The sequence below is a fragment of the Cupressus sempervirens genome, chromosome 6 (genome assembly GCF_028749045.1).
Source record: "Cupressus sempervirens isolate cs-2001-9-10 chromosome 6, ASM2874904v1, whole genome shotgun sequence".
Classification (NCBI taxonomy): Eukaryota; Viridiplantae; Streptophyta; class Pinopsida; order Cupressales; family Cupressaceae; genus Cupressus; species Cupressus sempervirens.
Window position 1 is genome coordinate 44,467,856 of NC_143123.1, and position 22,485 is coordinate 44,490,340.

Sequence of the window (22,485 nt, forward strand, 5' to 3'; positions counted from 1 at the left end):
GCACATTGTATCAATTCATGGATGATCAAATATGTCTTTGTGGATTTGATGCAAGAGTTCACTCTTTAGAAACTATTTTCTTGAAGATGTGTAAGTGATTATAATAAAACTGATTTAAAGAGTACATGCAAGGTACAAGGTATTACTACAAGGTTTACTAGGTTTCATAATGGAACTTATATTTATCTTTGGCATTGTTGTCAAAGGGGGGAAGAAATAATAACGGGAGAGAATCAAAAAGATGATGAAGCTACCTAGGGGGATAAAAGTTGAAAACATAAGAGAATCAGAGAATGTTTTAAAACTGGAGACATGATGCTACTCAAAAGAGAAGTATACCCAAAGGGAGAGAAATTGTGAAGATGGAGTTGTTGAAGATACATACTGAGTGAACTTGATGCTAAAATATGTTGCAAAGAACCAGAATAAATTCAGAGAGCCAAAAAGTTGTATTGTTGTCAATGCATACATTTGATTATCTTATGTGCAATAATTTGTAATGTAAAATATTATGTTTGTGTGTTTCCATCAATGCCAAAGGGGGATATTCTTATTGCCAACAAATAATGTAATTGATAATGTTGTTATTGTATGTAAAAGAGTCATATTAGTTTTTATGTCACCATTGATGTCAAGCCTTAGTTGGTTAGACATTGTGCTAATTCAGTAGAGTGCCAAACCATTTGATTGATAAAGAGGATTTGAAGAGAATATGATGATGAAAGAGTTGATAAGTACTATTGGTATTCAATAGGTACTTGAATGAGTTGGACTATGACAATATAATGTTGGTATGACTGTTTTACAATCATTTAATGTTGTGTTGAAGTGTATATATATATGGACTGAGATACACAAGTTTCACTAAGCAACTAGGTGAAAGAAGAGATATAGTATTAAACCAAGTGATTATAGTTATCATCGAGTGCCTAGAAAAGAAAATTTAAATTCTAGTGTTAACTGAGTGATCTATTGCTTGAGTAAAGTTGAGAAAAGATTAATCTAAGGTCAAATTTTGATGAAAAATAAGAATCTTTGAGAAGATCAAGGGATAAAGTCAAAGTTAGTTGCAAGACCTATAACTGGAGAAATGTAATGAAGATCTAATGAAGGAGATTTAAGAAAGATGAAGATGAGCACAAAGTTAAAGGAATTTCTACATTCCAAGTGACTATATTCATTGAATATGAGATCTACGATCATGATTAACTGGAAAAATATGGAATGGAAAAGTTAGTTATTTAAGTAGATGATTTAGACTATTTTTGGTTCTTGATGTTGCTGATAGTTTATTGATAAGGGTGCAATTGATCAAGTTGAATAACAAGGTGAACTGAGCAAAATAGAAGTGAAAAGATCAAGCAAAGAAAGTGCAAGGTGACAAAGAAAGTGTGTGAGTTAGCCACATAGAGATTAGAAGAAAGAAACTAAGCAAAGAAAATATCTAAACAAGCAAGGTAGTGCTAAACCTAGAAAATTGTTTGAATGTTACTTTCTTACCATTGTAGAAAATAAAATCTCTTCACCGAGCAGACCTAACAAGTCTTTGAAATTTGATATGGAAACATCAATTAGTGATGTTTGTAAGTCCTTTAGAGTGGGTCACACTTTAGTAACGACAAAGAGTGATAAGGTCTAGATGATCTTTCGTTTAAATCCTCTAACTAGGTCACACTAAAAATGTATATGTAAACCTTTAACAAGGTTGGCTCCTAGCATAGCTCACTTTAGAAAAATAAAAAATTTAGGTTTTTGGTTCCTGATGGTTTTTCTCTTTACAGGATTTTCACGTTAAATATATGTATCAAATGTGTGAATGCTTATGTGTTGCAAAGTTTATTATCATGGTATTTGTTATGGCTGCAAATCGGTATAATTTAAGAAATATTTTTAATACTCGGTATAAATAAGGAATAGTGAGATAACAGTTTGAAGTAAATTTGATATAAGTTTGATTTGAGAAGTTGAATGTGGTCACTAAGTTATTGTCAATAAATTTTATGAAGTTTGAATTGGTGCTAAATGTTTTAAAGACATGCAAGATAACTGGTTATAGCAATATCTATCAATATCTAACATCTTTATCTTAAAGACAATAAACTAAGAATTTAGGAGATCACTATTCCCACTTGTTTCATTAAGGAGGGAAAATCAATAAGATCCAACTTCAATTCTTAAAGGAGATTTGAATGTTGTATATGTAATTATTCTCAATTGTGTGCATTAATCAATTGGAAATTGGGTAGAATAGTAGGAAAATAATCAATATCAAAATAAATAGTAAGCTACATAATATATATGCACATTCTAAAGACATATTTGGAAAGAGGATTAAAAAATGAGCATATGTATATAATTTTTGAGCATAAAAGTGTTTATCTATGTTAATGGGTGTCATTAAACTAATGATGTTTGATACAATTTCATGAGAAAATTCCAAATTAGGATGCTCTATAGATTATTTTCTTGAAATTTTGGTGCAAAATATCGGTCATTAAAACTAATGGACAACAATCAATTTTTTTGGCTTCTTCAAACTTTGGATTTATTCATCTTAGTTCACTCTTTAAAGATATGTAATCTAACTTTCCTAAAATCCAACATATATAAAGAGAATCTTGGATTATAGAGGTGTTTGTCTCAATCAAAGTCTAACTAGGAAATTAACCTCCCTTATAGAAACGATGATTAGAAAGAAAGTGTTCATTTAATTAGTCAAAGGTTGAACTTGAAGTAAAATATTGAATTGAAATAATATTACTTGTGATTTGATAATTTTGATGATGAAATATTTTTTGGATTAGACCCTAAAGGATTAATGGAATAACATAGAGCCTAGTCCCAAAATTAGCATATAATGATAATCAAGTTGTGGATTGGGCAATTAAATTATATAGTAGGATAGGGCCCAAATATGATTAAATGGTCTAGGAGATAGCACACTAAATTGGGGGCCCAGATACAGTATAAAAACTATAAAGGATTACAAACATTTAGCTCATACTTAAGTAATAAACTATACTCATACTCAAGGTAATGTAGAGAAAGCATCTAGGAAAAAGACATAAAAGGAAGAAGATGTCACAAAGTTAAGAGAAGTGAGCCTACAAACTTACCATCCTATCAACTTGCTTTAGAATATCTAAAAAAGGATATGTTAACAAGGAAATCATGAAACAAATAAAACCAAGAAAAGACAATAAAGAAAAGAACAAAGAAACCAAAAGTATCACTAGAATCGGACATCAAAATTATCTCACTTGTTATTATCATTCTCAAAATGTTATTACAAAAGAACAAGTAGAATTGTAGAAAGAGGCAAGAGCATATACCAATTTTTAATGAGAAAAAAAATTCTAAGGTAAAACTATAAAGGATTACAAACATTTAGCTCATACTTAAGTAGGAAGTTACACTCATACTCAACGTAATGTAGAGAAAGCATCTAGGAGAAAGACATAAAAGGGAGAAGACATCACTAAGTAAAGAGAAGTGCACCTGTAAACTTAGCATCATATCAACTTGTTTAAGAACATCTGAAGAAGGGTACACTAACAAAGAAAACATGAAACAAACAAATAAAATCAAGAAAAGAAAAAAGAAACCAAAAGTATCACTAGAACCGGACATCAAAATTATCGCACTTGCTATTGTCATTCTCAAAATGCTATTACAAAAGAATAAGTAGAATTGTAGAAAGAGACAAAAGCATATACCAATTTATAATTAGAAAAAGAGATTCTAAGGTAAAACTATAAAGGATTACAAACATTTAGCTCATACTTAAGTAGGAAGTTATGCTCATACTCAATGTAATATTGAGAAAGAATCTAGGAGAAAGACATAAAAGGGACAAGACATCACTAAGTTAAGAGAATTGGACGTGCAAACTTAGCACCCTATCAACTTACTTAAGAAAATCTGAAGAAGGATACATTAGCAAAGAAAGCATGGAAAAAACAAATAAAAGCAAGAAAATAACAAAGAAACCAAAAGTATCACTAGAATTGGACATCAAAATCATCTCACTTGCTATTGTCATTCTCAAAATGCTATTACAAAGGATAAAGTAGACTTGTAGAAAGAGACAAGAGAATATACCAATTTGTAATAAGAAAAAGAGATTCTAAGGTAAAACTATAAAGGAATAAAACCATTTAGCTCATACTTAAGTAGGAAGTTACACTCATACTCAACGTAATGTAGAGAAAGCATCTAGGAGAAAGACATAAAAGGAAGAAGACATCACTAAGTTAAGAGAAGTGAGTCTAAAAACTTAACATCCCATCAACATGCTTAAGAACATCCGAAGAAGGATATGTTAACAAAGAAAGCATGAAACAAATGAATAAAATAAAGGCAAGAACAAAGAAAACAAAAGTATCACCAGATCAGGACATCAAAATTATATCCCTTGCTATTGTCATTCTCAAAATGCTATTACAAAAGAACAAGTAGACTTGTAGAAAGAGACAAGAGCATATACCAATTTGTAATGAGAAAAATATATTTTAATGTAAAACTATAAAGGATTGCAAACATTTAGCTCATACTCAACGTAATGTAGAAAAAAGCATCTAGGAGAAAAACATAAAAGGGAGAAGACATCACTAAGTTAAGAGAAATGAGCCTGCCAACTTAGCATCCTATAATTTCATAAGAACATTTGAAGAAGGATACACTAACAAAGAAAGCTTGAAACAAAAAAATAAAAACAAGAATAGAAAATAAAGAAAAGAACAAAGAAACAAAAAAGTATCACTAGATTTAGACATCAAAATTGTTTCACTTGTTATTGTCATTCTCAAAATGCTATTACAAAAGAACAACCATACTTGTAGAAAGAGACAAGCATATACCAATTTGTAATGAGAAAAAAAGATTCTAAGGTAAAATTATAAAGGATTACAAACATTTAGCTCATACCTAAGTAGGAAGTTGCATTCATACTCAACATAATGTAGAGAAAGCATCTAGGAGAAAGACATAAAGGGAGAAGACATCACTAAGTTAAGAGAAGTAAGCCTGCAAACTTGACATCCTATCAACTTGCCTAAGAACATTTGAAGAAGGATACGCTAACAAAGAAAGCATGCCAAATAAAAGCAAGAAAAGAACAAAGAAACCAAAAGTATTGCTAGAAGTAGACATCAAAATTATCTCACTTGCTATTGTCATTCTCAAAATGCAATTAAAAAAGAACAAGTAGACTTGTAGAAAGAGACAAGAGCATATACAAGTTTGTAATGAGAAAAAGAGATTCTAAGGTAAAAAAATATAAAGGATTACAAACATTTATCTCATACTTAAGTCGGAAGTTACACTTATACTCAACGTAATGTAGAGAAAGCATCTAGGAGAAAGACATAAAAGGGAGAAGACATTACTAAGTTAAGAGAAATGAGCCTGCAAACTTAACATCCTATCAACTTGCTTAAGAACATTTGAAGAATGATATGGTAAAAAAGAAAGCATGAAACAAACAAAGAAAAGAAAGAAAATAAAATAAAGATAAGAACAAAGAAACCAAAAGTATTACTAGACCCGGACATCAAAATTATCTCAACTGCTATAGTCGTTCACAAAATGCTATAATAAAAGAACAAGTAGACTCATAGAAAGAGACAAGAGCATACACTAATTTATAATGAAGAAAAGAGATTCTATGGTCCAACAAATTGCAAGTTGTGTAATGCTAGGGGTCCATTAAAAAAACCATGAATTCCATTGTCCAAGGAGTTTTGTTATGTTGGGTGACATATGAATGTAACACATATTCTATAGGGCAACAAGTTTCAATGGACAAGAAGTTTTATGTTGTTTGATTTGTATGTTGTGACAAGAATGATAACACTAGCAAACCTTGTTATACTAGGTAATAATTTACTTGGAAGTGTAAACAACTAGAATGATCATCCTATATAAACAATTCATTTCCTATGGCTCCATAAATAAGTGAAAATAAATGTGGTACCAAACATCAACATTTACTTTTTAAACCTCTAGACAATACACTTGAAACATGAACCTTAGTGTGAAACCTTAAAAATATTCATGAAATTTGATAAATATAATTGAAACCATTTTTTACTATTGTGAAGTATTTTTCTTGCCCCTTGTCACTTTTCTTAAATGACATGTTTCATTTCTAAAATCAAAGATGGTTCAAATCCATTTCTTTTATCTTTTCTACATCTTGACATAAACTATTGCCATTATATGTTAATAGATTCTCGCTTATCTTTTTTAATGATTTATCTTTTTGATATTCTTTTTATTTTATCTTTTTTATATTTTGATCTTTATTCAATATATGTTTTTATCCATATTACTCAAGCATAATCACTTTATATCATGATCTAGAATCTCTTTATATGATAGTCCACTTTAAGTAATATACATTGGAGCGACATTTGTCCAAAATCTCTTTATATGATAGTCCACGTTAAGTAAAATACATTGGAGCAACATTTGTCCAGAATCTCTTTATATGATAGTCCACTTTAAGTAATATACATCGGAGCAACATTTGTGTGCTCTGAATTACAAAAACTTTTACAACCCAAATATTTAAGTTAAAATATTAACAGTTTATCATTTAACAAGTTAATATGGAAGAGTTGAGTTTGCTACAATAGATCTATTGAGATTTTGTCGGACCTAATCTAGTTTGCACGTTACTCGCATGTAAATAAAAATAAATAAAAAGTTCCATCATACCTAGCAACCATTCAAAGAAGACTGTCCATCTCTATAGAAAACAATTTATGGAAAAAACCAAAGAACAGGCAGAAAGACAAACAGATTTAGAAGAACGACAACAGCTTTATTGAAAGGAGATAAAGGCACTCAATGATATAAAAAGAGATAGATAAAGGCATTAAATGATATGGAAGATAGCATGGACTCCATTGCAATTATAATATATCCTAAAATCTGTCACTACCCAATAAGAGAAGCCATCCTCATCCCCCAACAAACGTCAACCACCATGATAATCTGCAATTATTTGATAGAATTTCAAGGCCACCAAACCAAATACAAAACGCAATTATTCAAATCTCATTAGGTGTGGGGTATCAAACAAATTCAAGGCAAGGAAAAAGAATTGCAAGATATTCCTTACTTGGACTTTTCTCTAACTGATATCTAATGAAATGCCTTCAATTATTGACAAGACAAGTTCATCTATAATAGATACCATCATACCCATGCCTTATCATCAACTGCCCATTTCTTTCTCTGCATCTTTCCACATTCTCCATGATGGTAAACACATGTTTTCAGCTTTTTTCAACTAAAAGAGCTGTTCATCAAGACTTTGTTTTGAACTTTTGTGTGTTCTTTTGACAGGATTTGTTCAGAAAGCTTGCATGGATTCTTGTTCAAGGGATTCTAATGTGCTTTTGGACAACCCAATCCAACTGTTCTCTGCAAGAGGACATCCATTTTGGAAGCAAGGCAGGAAGTTCTCTGAATTTCCTTGTTGTGGGGGACTGGGGAAGAAAGGGATTGTTCAATCAGTCCAAAGTTGCTTTTCAGGTTAAGTTTTGAATTTTCGCTTATAATAAATGTTTTTGTTTGGATTTATGAATGAAAAACTATATCTTACAATAATCTAAATCGAAATGAAACAATCTAATTAAGAAAAAGGAAAACAAATCGAATTACAATAACCTACATCAATATGAAACAAACTAAATTTCCATTGGTTTTATGGTTTTGTAAGTACTAAGAACTAATTTCTATAAAATTCATTGCCTTAAATTTCCATTGGTTTTATGGTTTTGTAAGAACAAGAACTAATTTCTATATTACCATAAATTTTTATTGGTTTTATGGTTTTATGGTTTTGTAAGAACAAGAACTAATTTCCATAAGATTCAATACCTTGGATAATAATGGTGGAAGTGGGTTTGATTGTGGTGCAGATGGGAAGAATAGGAGAGAAGCTTGGGATTGATTTTGTTATTTCCACTGGTGATAATTTCTATGAGAGTGGATTGACTGGGACAGATGATCCAAGTTTTCAAGAGTCTTTCTCTGAAATCTACACTGCCAAAAGCTTGCAGACTCAATGGTATTCTGGTATGATTTATCTATTATAACAGATTATATTATATCAGTGATTTTGATTTTGGTAAATCAAAGGTTTGAAACATATAAAAACATTGACGCTAAAAAATACACATCATCTGAAACATCATGCTGAAAAGTTTAATGTGTATTGTGAACAGTGCTAGGAAACCATGACTACAGGGGAAATGCTATGGCTCAGCTGAGCCCCATTCTGAGTAGCAGAGACCCAAGATGGTATTGTGAAAGATCCTTCATACTCAAATATACGATCCAGCCTCTTTTTAGAGGTACTTCATTATATTGACATAGTAACAAAGTTGTTACAATTTGATTAAACAGTTTTCATTTGCAACTTTTAGACTGATCTAAGCCTTGAGGAGATTTCATGAAGATGAATTTTATTGGTATTTTGATTTTGCTGGTGCATCTTGTTTTGTGTTTTTCAGATTTTGGTTCAGTAGACTTCTTTTTTGTGGACACAAACCCATTTGTTGATAAATATTGGGAGCCAAGCAAAAATACATATGATTGGAGAGGGGTTGTTCCTAGAGAAAACTATATCAAGCAACAGCTAGAGGTAAGTTTGCAGTGATAATAATAGTCAGAGCTATTCTTAGCCCACAACTAAATGTACTTGACAGATTGTTCTAAGATCGGAACCAAAATAAACATAATTATGAATGGTGTAAGTTTTAAGCATTAAATTTGTAAGTTCAGAATCAAAACAAACATAATTATGAATGGTGTAAGTTTTAAGCATGAAATTGCTTTGTAGAGAATGAAGTGGCCCAATTACATCCTCCCAACAAAATCTCTAAAATGAAACCAGTCCGCACCAAATGATGCCAACCCACCTTGCTAGGGTACTTATTAAAGAAATAGCGATATTTGTTAAGTTCAAATTAGTCAAGTAATTGTTGTTACATGTATTTGTGACTAATGGTGTTATAAAATGCAGGATCTGACAAATGCTTTGGTGGGTTCAAGGGCAACATGGAAAATAGTAATAGGGCACCATGGTATCAGAAGCATTGGATCACATGGAGATACACCTGAACTTGTTCAACATCTCTTGCCAATTTTAGAAGTAATCTTAACACTTTTTGTTGAAGAAGTATATTATTATTTTGTAGGCCCATTCAAAAGACAAAGTCCTCATTATTTCTCTTTTATGCTTTTGTAAGGCTTATGAAGTGGACTTGTACATGAATGGGCATGATCATTGCCTTGAACACATTAGCAGCCTTAGCAGGTACAGTTCATCACTTGACATTAATGAGGTTAATTGTAATGCTTCAATAAAATTAAATAAGCATTTACCTGACATGGGTGGTTGATTGTAATGGTGTAGTCCACTAGAGTTTTTGACAAGTGGGGGAGGATCGAGAGCATGGAGAGGAATAAACAAATCAGCAGACATGAAAGGTGTGAAGTTCTTTCACGATGGTCAAGGTTTCATGTCTGTTCAAATCACACCAACATCTTTGCATGTTAAATTCTATGATGTTGATGGGAATGCCATTCATGATTTCAAGTTACTCAAAGACCAGTATATTTCTGGTTGACATGTTGATTGAATTATTTCAGCCCAAAGTGAAGTGGTAATACTTTTTGGGCTGGGTATCTAATATATCAATTGATGATTTGTATCAAGCTGGCATTCATGCCTTAATGTCAAGATCACTTGGAAAACTTCTGTTTTCATTACATATCTGTCAATTTTCTTTGTGATTTTGTTCCAAGTATTTTCTTCAGAAATTAATACTCGGGTGCACTCAAACCAAGGGGTCTTACTAAAATGTAGTTATAGTGGCAACTAATTAACATAATCCATTTAACATCAGCACTCTTGTTATGTCTTTTGGAAATCATAGGTGATAGAGACAAAGATAAGGCGATAGAGATAATGAGGAAGATAGAGACAAATAAAGAGATAGAGAGAAAGGTGGAGAGACATGAAGAAAAAGAAATGAAGAAATAAAGAGAGAGATATGGAAGTGGAAGAGATAAATATAGAGAGATAGAGAGATGAAATGTTAATTTGAATCTTAGCAGATGTTATAATCAAGGAACATACAGTTTTAATCGATTTTATGTTCGACCAATCAAACTATAATCATTTTCCTCTTTATTTTTTACTTTATATTTCCATTTTGTAAATGGCTCTCTCTCTCTCTCTCTCTCTCTCTCTCTCTCTCACACACACACACACACACTCTCACACATACACTCACTCATGAATTAGTTTAAACTAGCAATCACCCCTTCGTGTACAAAGGGTACACCAAAAAAAAAGTGTGGAATGTCAGTCAGTATTTCTATCTATAGAACTTCTAATCTAATTGTAGATCTGGAAAGTAGACAAAAAAATATATACTTTCAAAAAAAATAGAACCTGATTATGTGTCCAGATGAGCTCGTACTAAGCATTTAAAGTGGCAAAAATCGAGAATTGTGAGTTGCAGAAAAATTTAGGAATAGAGATCTCAAATCACCTCTGTAGTTATTTTTCTGAATTTCCACCATCGCACTTCCAAAAAATAAAGAAAAAAGCCCAAAAAATATCAGATCTGTTATGCCAAACCCTCTTTCTCCTTTTTCTCCAAATACTGAAAAAAATGCTCTTCCTCCCGATTGAAGAAAAAATCACAAACAAACTAGGGTTTGTGTCTCTGAATCACGGCTTCAAAAAAAATCTTTCGAACAAAAAACAGTAGGGAGGCTTTAATACCATGTAGGAGTTGATAAAATCCAACTCTACAGTCACAAGATCACCTGCAGTGCAAATAGCTTGCCGAAGAGAAACCTAAGGAGCAAGAGTTTGAAAGAAACAAAGCAAGAGAAAATATTTCACAATAGAAAAAATGAAATTTCTATGTGAATGGATGAAGTTACAATGAGAGAAAGACCACTTATAAAGGCCTCAAGGAAGCTTTTAGAACAAGCTGGAAGGAGGTAGAAGATAAGGTTGACAACTAAGCACTCTTCCACAAAAAAGTGGAACATGCTAGAAAGGAACAAACTCTTGTGTTGTCAACAACTCATCACTACAACTAACTACTAAATATTAAATAAATGTATTAACCTAAGTAAGCTTAAGTAAATAGAATAATTAATTATTAATTAATTAATTATTTACTCTAACAGTCTAGTACTAGGAAATAGGTCTTTTAGCACTATTTGACCTATATAATAGGAAGCACCTATATAGACGACTTAGGGTTTTAAACCCTACAAAATATTTTAGAGAATCTAAAAGGGTGCTCAAATTTGGAGTTTAATTACCAAGTTTTTTGAAGAAATTTAGCAAGAAAGAGAAATTAGTGGTTTCCAAGGGCTAATTGAATTAGGCCTAAATAGGCTTTTTTAAGGAAAAATCTTGAAATTGTTAAGGAAGAGATATAAAGATCTTTCCAAATGACCACAAATGGAAGAAAATGGAGTAATCTAATGATAATATATGACCCTACATTGGAGGATGAAGTTAGAAAGCAAGTTGCACTTAGATTCCTCTAAATGTCTGTGTAGAAGAGAATCAAAATAGAGTGTTTGTCTTCTGAGGGTAAGCACAAGGGATCAAACTCTTGGAGAGGAGTTTGGATTGGTATTAGTTAATTATCTAAACCAACCAAGGACCTAAGTGGTTAGGTGCCTAGAAGAGACAAGCTAAGTGTCTTGAAGAGCAATGCAAGCACCCATTGGAACACATACATCAGAAACCCTCTAAATTTTCTTAAGATCCTTGTCTTAGATTCCAACCTCTCAAGGATTTTTGGGGAATTGGAGTCACCACCTTTTGTATAGTACCCTAACTCAATTTGAGTGGATTTAAGGGGTTTTAGGCTCTAACTAGTTTCTCTACAAGTTGGAAAATGTAAAGTTATCAAATGGATTGGAATAACCACACCTCCTTTATCAAACCTTGGCAAGGCTCCTATCTTCAATCTCCAAAAGTAATTATGACTGTAGCTAATCACCTCTGCAATTTATGTTGTTTGCACCTTGGTCTTCCCTAGTCAAACTTACCACAGGCTTGCCTAGGGGAAGACTTTAAAAATGGATTTCTTTCATTTGAGGGCCCAATATTATGTAAAATGATTATACATGGATTCTACTCACTATTCCCAAGAGGTCATATAGAATGGACAATGGGAAAGTAAGATAGAACCTCATCTTTGCTAATTGCCTAGATAGAACCAACAACAAGGCAAGAACAAGAATATTTACAAAAGAAAAGTAAATGAACAAAAAATTCCTATCTAATGCCACACGAATTAAGAAAAAATCTAAGCTACTCACACTAAGTATTATAGTAACAAGTTCAATCCTCTAACTACCCACTATCATGAAAAATGCACCAAATATGCTTTAAAATCACTTTAAAACTACAATGTCAAAACTTCTATCTGTACAATGGGTGTCCCACCTTGCATCTTGGTTAGGAAATGCCTTATGTAGAGTAGTTGGGTAGTTATTTTTCCCTTAAGGCTACTTGTCATCATTTTGCAATTTTTGACAAGGAAAGGTAAGAAATTATGTTACATTATTGAAGAAGATGGTTCACATAGTGGTATTGATAAAAATGATGAAGTGTTAGCATGAATGTTGATGATAATACTTTAGGGGAGTATCCTAAGCACTGGAGAGTATTGACATGTTGCATTCATGACTATGTTTTTCATTGGTGTCAACATAGCAGTAAGTCTATGAAGACTAGCAGAGTAATAGAGAGAGATTGTAGTTGTATGAAAAATATTTTGATTGTTTGGTGAAGTGTCGTCATGGACATATTTAGCATAGTGTCCTGATGATGCAGTTCAATGTGTAGCATGTAAGTCAAAGACATATGAAAGTTGTACCTAATTTAGAGAGAGCAGTACAGAAATAGAGCATAGGAAAGTAATTCCTGATGGTTGTCTGCTATCTTACATCTGAGATGCAATGAAGAGATGCATAGTTAGCTAGTGATAGAGGATAGTTATTTGGTGATGTCAACAAGTGTACAATCCCTAGTATCACATGCATGAAGTTTTGTATAGACTGTAAGATGATAGTGCCATTGTGATTGTAATTAATTAATTGTCTTATTATAATTAATTGGGAAACCTCAAGGTCAACTCAAGGAATTATTTTGTAGCTATGGTATAAAGGAAATATTTTTTCCTTGTTTGTAAAGTATCTATTGTTGTATGACATTTGAAGCGCGAAAAGGAGTAGAGTGTTTGGTAAATGCATGTAAGCGATCCAAGGGATTATTGGATGCAAGATTTGTGATCTGGTCACAAGATCTAAAGAAGTAGAAGTATGGTTGACAACATAGAGGAAGAGGAAGGAAGTACATTTCAATTCTATTATTCTACAAGGAATAATATAGAGATCATTTGGATAGTGGGTTCATTGGTCTTAACCTTGAAGTCGTTCGGGCAGTGGGTCCAATTGTCTTTCACAACTCCTAATAGAGTTGTAATCTCTTAACAGGGATTCAAAGTCTCCTAACAGGGACTCAGTGTATTGAATGTATTCATAGACTCCTAAAGTGTACATCCTCTAACAAGAAAATTTTATATTAGTACATCATCTTGTGGGTACCATCCCCACCAAGGTTTTCCCTCTTATCAAGGGTTTCCCTAGTAAACATATATGGAGTTGTTGTATATGAGTATCTTATTGTAGTTTCTGATCATATTACTCATATGGTTAAGTTTTTTTAAAGTTGAAAATTGTGATAATAGTTGGATGACTGATTCACACCCCCCCTCTCAGATATATTGGTGGACTATATATTCTAACAATTGGTATCAGAGCATCAGGTCCTTGAAGGATAAGCTTAACAACTTTGGGAGATCGGTGGGGAATATTTTCAAAAAGAATAGTCCTAGATTTGATGAGGACAACTGATAGGCCAACACTAGGGCACATAATTACAAAATAATTAACAATTTTATGATGAAGTTTGGCTGGTCTATACATGTCAATCCAAGAGTGTAAGCTTGTGAAAGGTGCCTAAGTAGTATGCCATCAAGGGACTATAGTTGTGAAATGAGGGATTGTGAATGCAGCTACAACATGCAAAATTAAATATATAATAAACTAAAGAAATTCCAGCGATAGGAACTGTCACTTCCTATCGACATGAACATTAGAAAAAATAAATAAACATTAAAAACTATGATGATAGCAAATGTAAGAATTCAAAAATTCAACTAATCTATAGGAAATAATACCAACACTAGGCATATAACTAATCTAATATAATAATTTAATAATATAAATATGATATTGCTATATTGATTTATCTCTTAATATGATAGCAAATTTAGAATATGTTGGTTGTTGTTAATAATCTGTATAATAATGAGAATGTGATAATCTGTCTTACTCAACTGTGATATTAATTAGATTGCAAACATATTAATATAAACTAACTATTATTTTAAAATAAAATAGTATTTTGTGGCACACCAAACTTAAGCTACAAAAATCACTTAGCAAACAATCCAAACAATCCAAAATAACTCACAATATTAACAACCTCACCGAATATTCCAAGAGTGGGCCCTTTCTCTAGTTTGCAAGGTGAGTTGAAGAAACTTTGATGTTCTACGTTGGATTAATTAGCAGAACTTTTATTTCATTTCCATATTTTACAAAGGGAGAGAAGTACATTTTGATCTATATTGGGCTACTTATATATATGTAGTTGCAACAACTTTTACAGCTATTTTAATGATATGTACCATACAAACAATAAAAACTATGTAATAATATAAAAAATCTCAATCTCATGCCAAGAATAGGCAACATTTGTTACTATTCCAACAAGAAACATTGTTTTCAATAAAAACAATTTGCAACAATATGGATTAGAAATAGTTTGGAGTTTAGTGGTCTTGATTTTCACATGAGACTATACTATCTCAGCTCCTTGGCAGCAATAACCTCTTATGCTTGGTTGGATTCTTTTTTGTCCATGTAAGAATTCAACTAAGCTAGAGGAGTTCTAGGTTGAGCTGGTAATATGGTCATAACAGCAACAAAAGATAGAACAAACTTTGAAAATTAAAATCCAAACCTATAATAGTAAACCAGAAAAATCACATTTTGAAAATGGTCTCTAACTTTTCCATCATCCACTTTCTGAAGATTCTATTGTGTGGGATTGCAATTGGGCATGTTTTGGACAATACCCATGTCTTCGATTTTTGAGATTCATCTATATCTGTTCACAAAAAAAAATGTAAAACTGACTGTCCTTATTTTTAGTTGGTAATAATTCCTGTCAAGTTCTTTCTCCACATACTCAATTGGTCAATATTCTTGCAAGGAATAATGCTTTAAATTGTTGAGGAAATAATGAATGCCAATAAGATTCTTACATAGAAGGTGATAGGAAGTATGTTGCCAATATAAATTTCAAAACATAAAATAGCAATGCTCTTTAATAAAGACAATCAATAATTAATTTTCATTATTTAGCCTCAAAACTATATTAAACATAACTTCTATATTAAATCACATGCAACATAAAAATGGTAATAATGAGAAGAAATGGAATGGGGAAGTGGGTATGAAACTAAATGAAATGGATTGAAATATAGCATTAAATTGGTTGTGAATGTCTCTCATCAACAACTGTGATAGTTGGAAGGAGAAGATAAAGTCTCATATGTTGTGCATGGGTCTGGGTTATTGGATCTTGACAAGAGTGAGAAGATGATTGTGAAAGAAGAGAAGATTGAAGAATGTAGTGAAGTAGAGAGAGATCTATTCATGTGTAACATGAGAGCAAGAGAAGCATTACTATCAACCCTTCCTGAGAACAAGTATAGTCAGGTGAAGTCACTTCAAACATCTCATGAAATTTGGAAATAATTAGAATCTACTTTTGAAGGTGGTACACACACACAGAGAATTAGATTGCAAAATTGGATATCTACATTTCAAGATGCTAAAATGATGGAAGATGAATCTATTAGAAACTATATTGGTAGAATATCATAAATTGTTGCAGGAATTTGGTCTCGTGGTGGAACCAAGGAAGAAGATGAGGTAGTATGGAAGATCTTGAAAATTTTGATGCCACCATTCAAGCAAGTAGCTTAGATGACTCAACTATTGATACCCTACATTAAGGATTTTACCAAGGAAACATTGCTTGGAATATTAGAAGCTACGAAAGTATATATGAGACAATTTGGAGATCTAGCAAGAGTGGAAACAACCTTTAGTTCCCTTAACATTTGATCTAATCTAAAAGGATTGCAAGAATACATGGAGATTTTGTTTGTAGCAGTAGATATGATGAAGACAAGAAGATTGAGGGAGGTGTAGCCCTTCTTGTAAGAAGAGAAAAAGATGGTAAGAAAATCTTTAAATTTTGGACTTGTGATGAATTTGGTCATTATGTATCTAAATGTCCTAAAAGAAAGGAAAATTATAATAAAGAGAAGTAATTGATTTCTCAAGTTGAACCTAAAAGCATAGATGAAGCATGTAAATATGATCGTTGGATTCAAGCAATGAAGGAAGAATTAGATCAGGTTGTCAAGAATGAAACATGGGAGTTAGTTCCTAGACCTAAAGCTAAGAATGTGATAGGAACCAAATGGGTACTCAGAAACAAGATGAATGAGTAAGGTGAAGTTGTCAAGAACAAGGATAGAGTTGTATGAAATGGATATTCATAGCAAGAAGGCATAGACTATGAGGAGACATATGCGCCTATAGCTAGAATGGAAGCAATGAGAATATTCTTGGCTTATGCAGTGAATAAGAAGCTCAAGGTATATCAGATGGATGTTAAATCAACTTTCCTGAATGGAGAACTTGAAGAAGATGTATATTTTGAGCAGCCTAAAGGATTACCTTTCACAAAAAACAAAGACATGGTATGTGTAGTAAGAACCTAATACCTGATATGCAAGACTAGACAAGAATCTGACAAAGCTTGGATTTGCTAAAGGTATAGTAGATAGTAACTTGTATTTGAAAGGAATTGAGAATGGTTTACTAGGAATAATAATATTTGTTGATGATATCATATTTGGAGGAAATGATGAAGCAAGTGATAAGTTTGCTGAAGAAATGAAGAATGAGTTTGAAATGAACATGATAGGAGCATGATAGGAGAAATGAAGTTTTTCCTAGGATTGTAGATTATACAAAACAGTGATGGTATTTTTATTTCACAAGCTAAGTACCTAAAAGACTTGTTGAAAAGGTTTGGATTAGAAAGTTGTAAACATGTTGGTACACCTATGATAACTAGTCATAAGTTATCTAGCAAAGATGAGACACCTGCAATAGAGCAGAAGTATAGATCCATGAATGGAGGTTTGTAATATCTAACTCACACTAGAATAGATATAGAAAATTTAGTTGGAGTTGTGGCTAGATTTCAAGCTGATCCTAAGGAATAGCATTATGTAGCAATAAAGAGGATATTCAAATATTTGAAAGGATCATCTGACTATGGAATTTGGTATGATAGATTGAGTCATTCACTCTATGTACATATACTGATGCGGATTGGGCAGGTAGTATGGATGACAAAAAGAGAACCAGCGGTGGAGCATTTTTTCTTGGAGGAAGATTAGTTTCTTGGATAAGCAAGAAGCAAGATTATATTTTACAGAGTACAACTGAAGTAGATTATGTTACAAGAGAAAATAATTGTAACCAAGTAATGTGGATTAAATAGATGTTGAACGATATCACAATTGAGTTTGCAAAAGTTTTTATCATTTATTGTGATAACACAAGTATAGTGAGTATGTCTATGAATCTTTTATTGCATTCTAAGACTAAGCATATATCTATTAAGTATCATGTGTTGAGAGAGAAAGTAGTAGAAAAAAAAATATCAGATTGAAGTATGTAAGTACTAAAGATTACTAGAGTTGAATCTGCATGACAATGTTCCTGATGATTGCATTTCATCTTTTGATGAAGATTGTTTATATCATGCTTTTCAGCTTGAGGTGGAATCAAATTTTGCTAGCATGAAGGATCCATTCTTAGGTGAAGGAGAATACTATGATGAATTGTGGCTGTTCGGAAAAGAAGGTTGGATCAGCATATGCATGCACAAAGTTAGTTTGAAGTTTGGCATTAAAAGAGTCATCAGCACATTATGGTTTGGAGTTGTTCCAATGAGGCATGACTTGCTGCTTCGAAAAGGAGGCTACTTCTCCCAGCCGGTAAATGGATTTGCATGACTCCTTTCCTTTCTTCTGGTTCTCATGGTAGGTTCTCTTCCTACCTTTGTATATATTTTGTAAATAAGTTTTGTGGTGCGTATTGTAGTTGGAATAATGCGCAAGCTTAAGGCTTGCTGGTAGTTTTGGTTTGTGGTTGGTTTGAGTTTGCTGGTTTTTCCCTGCTCCCCTCCACCCTCTCTGCAAGCATCTCCCAGTATTCTTTTCTTAGTTGACTCTATTGCCCAATGGTAAAGCACTGTTATTTTCCCAGAGATTACTGGAGTTCTTTGCTTTTGCATCAAAATCAGTCTCGCAGTTAGAGCCCCTGTTAGTACCCAAGGTGGTCACAGTTTTAAAAACTTCAAGTGCAGAGTTTGAATCACTTCGAACTGAAGTTTGAAGTAGTTCAAAGCAGTTCAATGGTTCAGGTAGCCCGTCCTACAGGTTCAATACAAGCACAGTTCAAATTCTGGATTTGAAATGCAGATTCAGAGATAGGTTTCAGATTCAATGTCTTCAATACTGATGATCCAATGCAGAGGTGTAAGGACCATTTAATCTATAGGTTCAGACGACTTCACAAAAAGCATCACACGTTCAAAATTCAGTGCGAGTGTTTGGTGATATCATTGTCAGAGTGTAAATGTGGAGGCGAAGGCCCTTGTGATGATCATAATGGTTCTGAAACAAGTTGTCAGCATTAAGGTTATTGTGAATGAGGTATTTTAGATTGAACAAGTTTGTGAAATATACAACATCATAAAGATAACATACTTCATTGCATAAGAAAATGCTTATTGCTTAGGGACGACTCTAGCCCATGACTCCACTTATCTAAAAAATTGTCCATGTGGGTTTAGTAGATGTTATTAAGTTGATTGTGGTTGATAATGTTTGGACATGCATTTTTTGTGACCCCCGAGCGCGATTAATGTGGATGCTCATGTACTAAGAGAATAAAGACCATTCTCCCTCAAGCCAAGTTTTGTATAATTATTCATTTATCTCATCACCAAACACAAATTTGGCACGACCGTGGAAACATATGAACTTAATTGGTCAAGTGTTCAATGCGCAATCGTAGTCTCTTGTTGAGGAAGGAATGCACGAGGCAAGTTATCCTCTCTCGACATCGATTTTCTTAAGGTATGAAGACCTGCGGGTTTAGAGGGGATTGTGCAAGATTGATATGGCTTACAAATTTTCCCAATATGCAAAAGGATGTTAATCGGCATCAACAATGCATTAAGTATTTTGGTCGGACACCCCCAATGATGAGTAAGATATTATACATTTTGTAGTGAGATATAGATTGAACTATTGTAAATATTAAGTTCAAATTATCCTGAAGTTCGGGACTCAAGAGATACGTAGATATGAACAGAGAAACTCAAACTCGTGGGTGACTATCCATTTCACATAAAAGGAGTCGTTACATTGCTAAAAGTGATTTGTAATAAAGTGTTTAATTATAAATTAAAATCTTATGCACGTGCCAAAGGGGAAGAGACAGTTTTCTTCCAAGAATCAGTTACCCAAAACATAACAGAACCGACAACAAAGAAGATAAAAGGGTTAGAGAAAGACAGAAAAGGGGTTCCGATTTCTTCCAACTGCCAGACTGTAGACGTTGGGGCTTCAGCTAGGGAGGGGATTTTGTAAGATCATTCCATTTTCTTGAGAGGCTGTGAGATGCAGAGCAGGGGTTGTTTTTCTTTTCCAGAACTGTGTGTCTGAGATAGAGATAGGATTTTGACAGTTGATGTAATTTTGTGAAAGGAGTTTTTGTCTTTCTTGAAATAGCGGTTTGGTTGTAAAGTGCACAAGATACTTTGTGATCTTTTGCAGTCAGGGAAGGGAGACTGAGGGTTAAGTATATCAGAATCTGATTATGGTGTATTTTCCTTCCACTAATTATGAACTTTGTGTCATTTTCAGTTTTCTCTGAATTACATTTCAATACCATTATTTTCTTGTTACATCATCAGTTCAAACATCTTTAAAGGCTTTGAGTTTTATTTTGCTCAAGAGAATGGAAGATATATTTTATTTCATAACACAATGTAGTGTTCAACAAATGAACTTTGTGTCACTTTCTGTTCTTTTCTTTCTTTCTATGCAGTAATATAAGTTCACGCATCTACGCTATATTTACGGGTAGGTGTTTGATATCCTTTTATGCTTTCTGGTAAAAGCATTCACATTTGATTCATTGAATGTTTCATATGGGGAGTTGTACCTAATAAAATTCAGAGGAAGGTTATCAACCCCGTGATAACCTATCCAACTGTTGGTGTTAGTTTGTCCTCTCACTTGGGCATTCGGGGTCAGAATTGCATACATTTTCTCGAAGGACAATCTGTTCACTAACACTTTCTAACAATTGTATCAGTCTAGGGTAAATCCTTTGGAGTAAGGTTGACTTAACAGTCATTGGAAAATCCTTTAATAGGGTGGCATTCCAAGTGAATGGCCTAAAGTCCTCTAACAAGGCTTACTTTTAATAGGGTGATTGAAACCCCTTAACCAGGTCACATTTAACAGTGTGTATTGTAACCTTTAACATGGTTGGCCTTTCACAGGGCATCACTTTAGAAGAGTGACAAAGGAGTAGCATAATGCTAGTGGTTTTTCCCAAATTGGGTTTCCACGTTAAATCATTGTGTCAAATGTGGTGATGAGTGCGTTGTGTTTCATGCCTTATATTTTTGCAAATTGATTTGGTAGTAACATATAAGTTTTAGTTGTACACAATGAATGCATGCATGGATGAATATTTTATGGGTTCACTGAATTGTGAGAAAAGTTTTATTTGTACATCTAGACCTTGAATAACTAATTCACACCCCCGCCCCCCCCCCCCCCCCCTAGTTATTCTAAAAGAATTCCAACAATTGGTATCAGATCCGTCTACTTAAGAGGATTAGTTTTAAGGTACTAGAAGCACAAAGATCAAGATGTCAAAAAGAGAAGTACCCAAGCTCAACAAAGATAACTTTCCTACATGGAAAAGTTTAATGAAGCTACACCTTGGAGGACTTGGAGATCATTCACAATCTTCCATTTTAGTGAAACATGTTGATCCAACAAGAGCCCTAACTACTAAAGATATGAAGAAAAAGAAAGAACATAATCAGGCAATGTTGGAGATTGCCTCTACCCTAAGCTATGATAAATTTGATGATATCAAAGGATGTGATGCTGCAAAGAAGATGTGAGATACTCTGGCCACCATCTATGTAGGAGACAAAAACGTTCAAAGAGCCAAGTCAGAGAGTCTCAGAGGTAAGTTTGATGACATGAGAATGGAAGAAGGTGAGAATATTGCTCAATATGTTGCTACGATAAAAGAAGTTGTTAGTGAAATAAAAGGTGCTACTGGTAAAATAGATGATGATATTGTGCTAAGTAAAGTATTGAGGACATTACTGCTTATTTATGCAATTAGAGTTTCTACAATCCAAGAGTTAAGATGTATACTAGGAAATGATCTAACCCTTGAAGGACTGGTAGGCAGACTCACTGCTTTTGAGCTATCTAATTTTGACAACTGCAAACTGTAATCACTCAAAATTGGTCAAAATCCTAAATGGAGAATTTTTCATCATGATGAGAATTAAAATGAATAAAATCAATTATTACAACCCATTTGAAAAATACACATGAATATTAATTTCAAAAAAATTGTAAATTGACATTTATCTCCAAAAATAAATTTTATATTCAAAATGAGACCTAAATTCCATTATGAATATTTTATTCATAATGGATTTATAGAAATTAATATTTTATTCATAATGGATAGAAATTAGTATTTTATTCATAATGGGTGGGAATTAATATTTTATTCATAATGGTTGGAAATTAATATTTTATTCATAATGGGTGGAAATTAATATTTTATTCAAAATGGATCCATAATCTATTTTTTAAATCAAAGTGCTCATTTTAATATTCAAAATGCTCACTTTAATATTTTAATATTCAAATTGCTCATTTTAATATTCAAAGTGCTCATTTTAAAATTCAAAAATGCTCCTCCATTTTGAATTAAATAATCAAAAATGGACCCATCCACTCATCTTTGAATGAATCTCCACCCTTGATCATGAGTCCCCTAAATTTGATCTCAACCGTCCATTTTTCTTTAAAATGGATGCTCTTCCTCTCTTGAGGGCATCTAATTTTGGATATTATTATGTTGCGG

At 32.8% G+C, this 22,485-nt stretch overlaps 1 protein-coding gene across 2 annotated transcripts; it reads left to right on the forward strand.

The window, feature by feature from the left end:
* Window positions 1–7,112: 7,112 nt before the first annotated feature.
* On the forward strand, window positions 7,113–10,222 carry LOC149551032 (purple acid phosphatase 7-like). 2 transcript variants are annotated; one of them, XM_089786609.1, is made up of 9 exons: window positions 7,143–7,269; window positions 7,354–7,542; window positions 7,932–8,088; window positions 8,238–8,366; window positions 8,526–8,656; window positions 9,038–9,166; window positions 9,264–9,331; window positions 9,431–9,504; window positions 9,954–10,222. In XM_089786609.1, exons 1-9 carry the CDS (start codon window positions 7,264–7,266, stop codon window positions 10,058–10,060), a joined length of 990 nt encoding a protein of 329 aa, XP_089642735.1. In that variant the 5' UTR covers window positions 7,143–7,263; the 3' UTR covers window positions 10,061–10,222. The 2 variants fall into 2 exon arrangements, with proteins under 2 accessions (XP_089642734.1, XP_089642735.1); XM_089786608.1 differs by lacking the exon at window positions 9,954–10,222 and having other exon boundaries at window positions 7,113–7,269; window positions 9,431–9,786.
* Window positions 10,223–22,485: the final 12,263 nt, after the last annotated feature.

What these genes read in the sequence shown, in the direction of transcription:
- LOC149551032 (XM_089786608.1), top strand. An exon ending in GCAGACTCAATGGTATTCTG is followed by an intron (nt 8,089 to 8,237) that starts GTATGATTTATC and finishes TATTGTGAACAG; the next exon opens with TGCTAGGAAACCATGACTAC. An exon ending in ATCTCTTGCCAATTTTAGAA is followed by an intron (nt 9,167 to 9,263) that starts GTAATCTTAACA and finishes TGCTTTTGTAAG; the next exon opens with GCTTATGAAGTGGACTTGTA.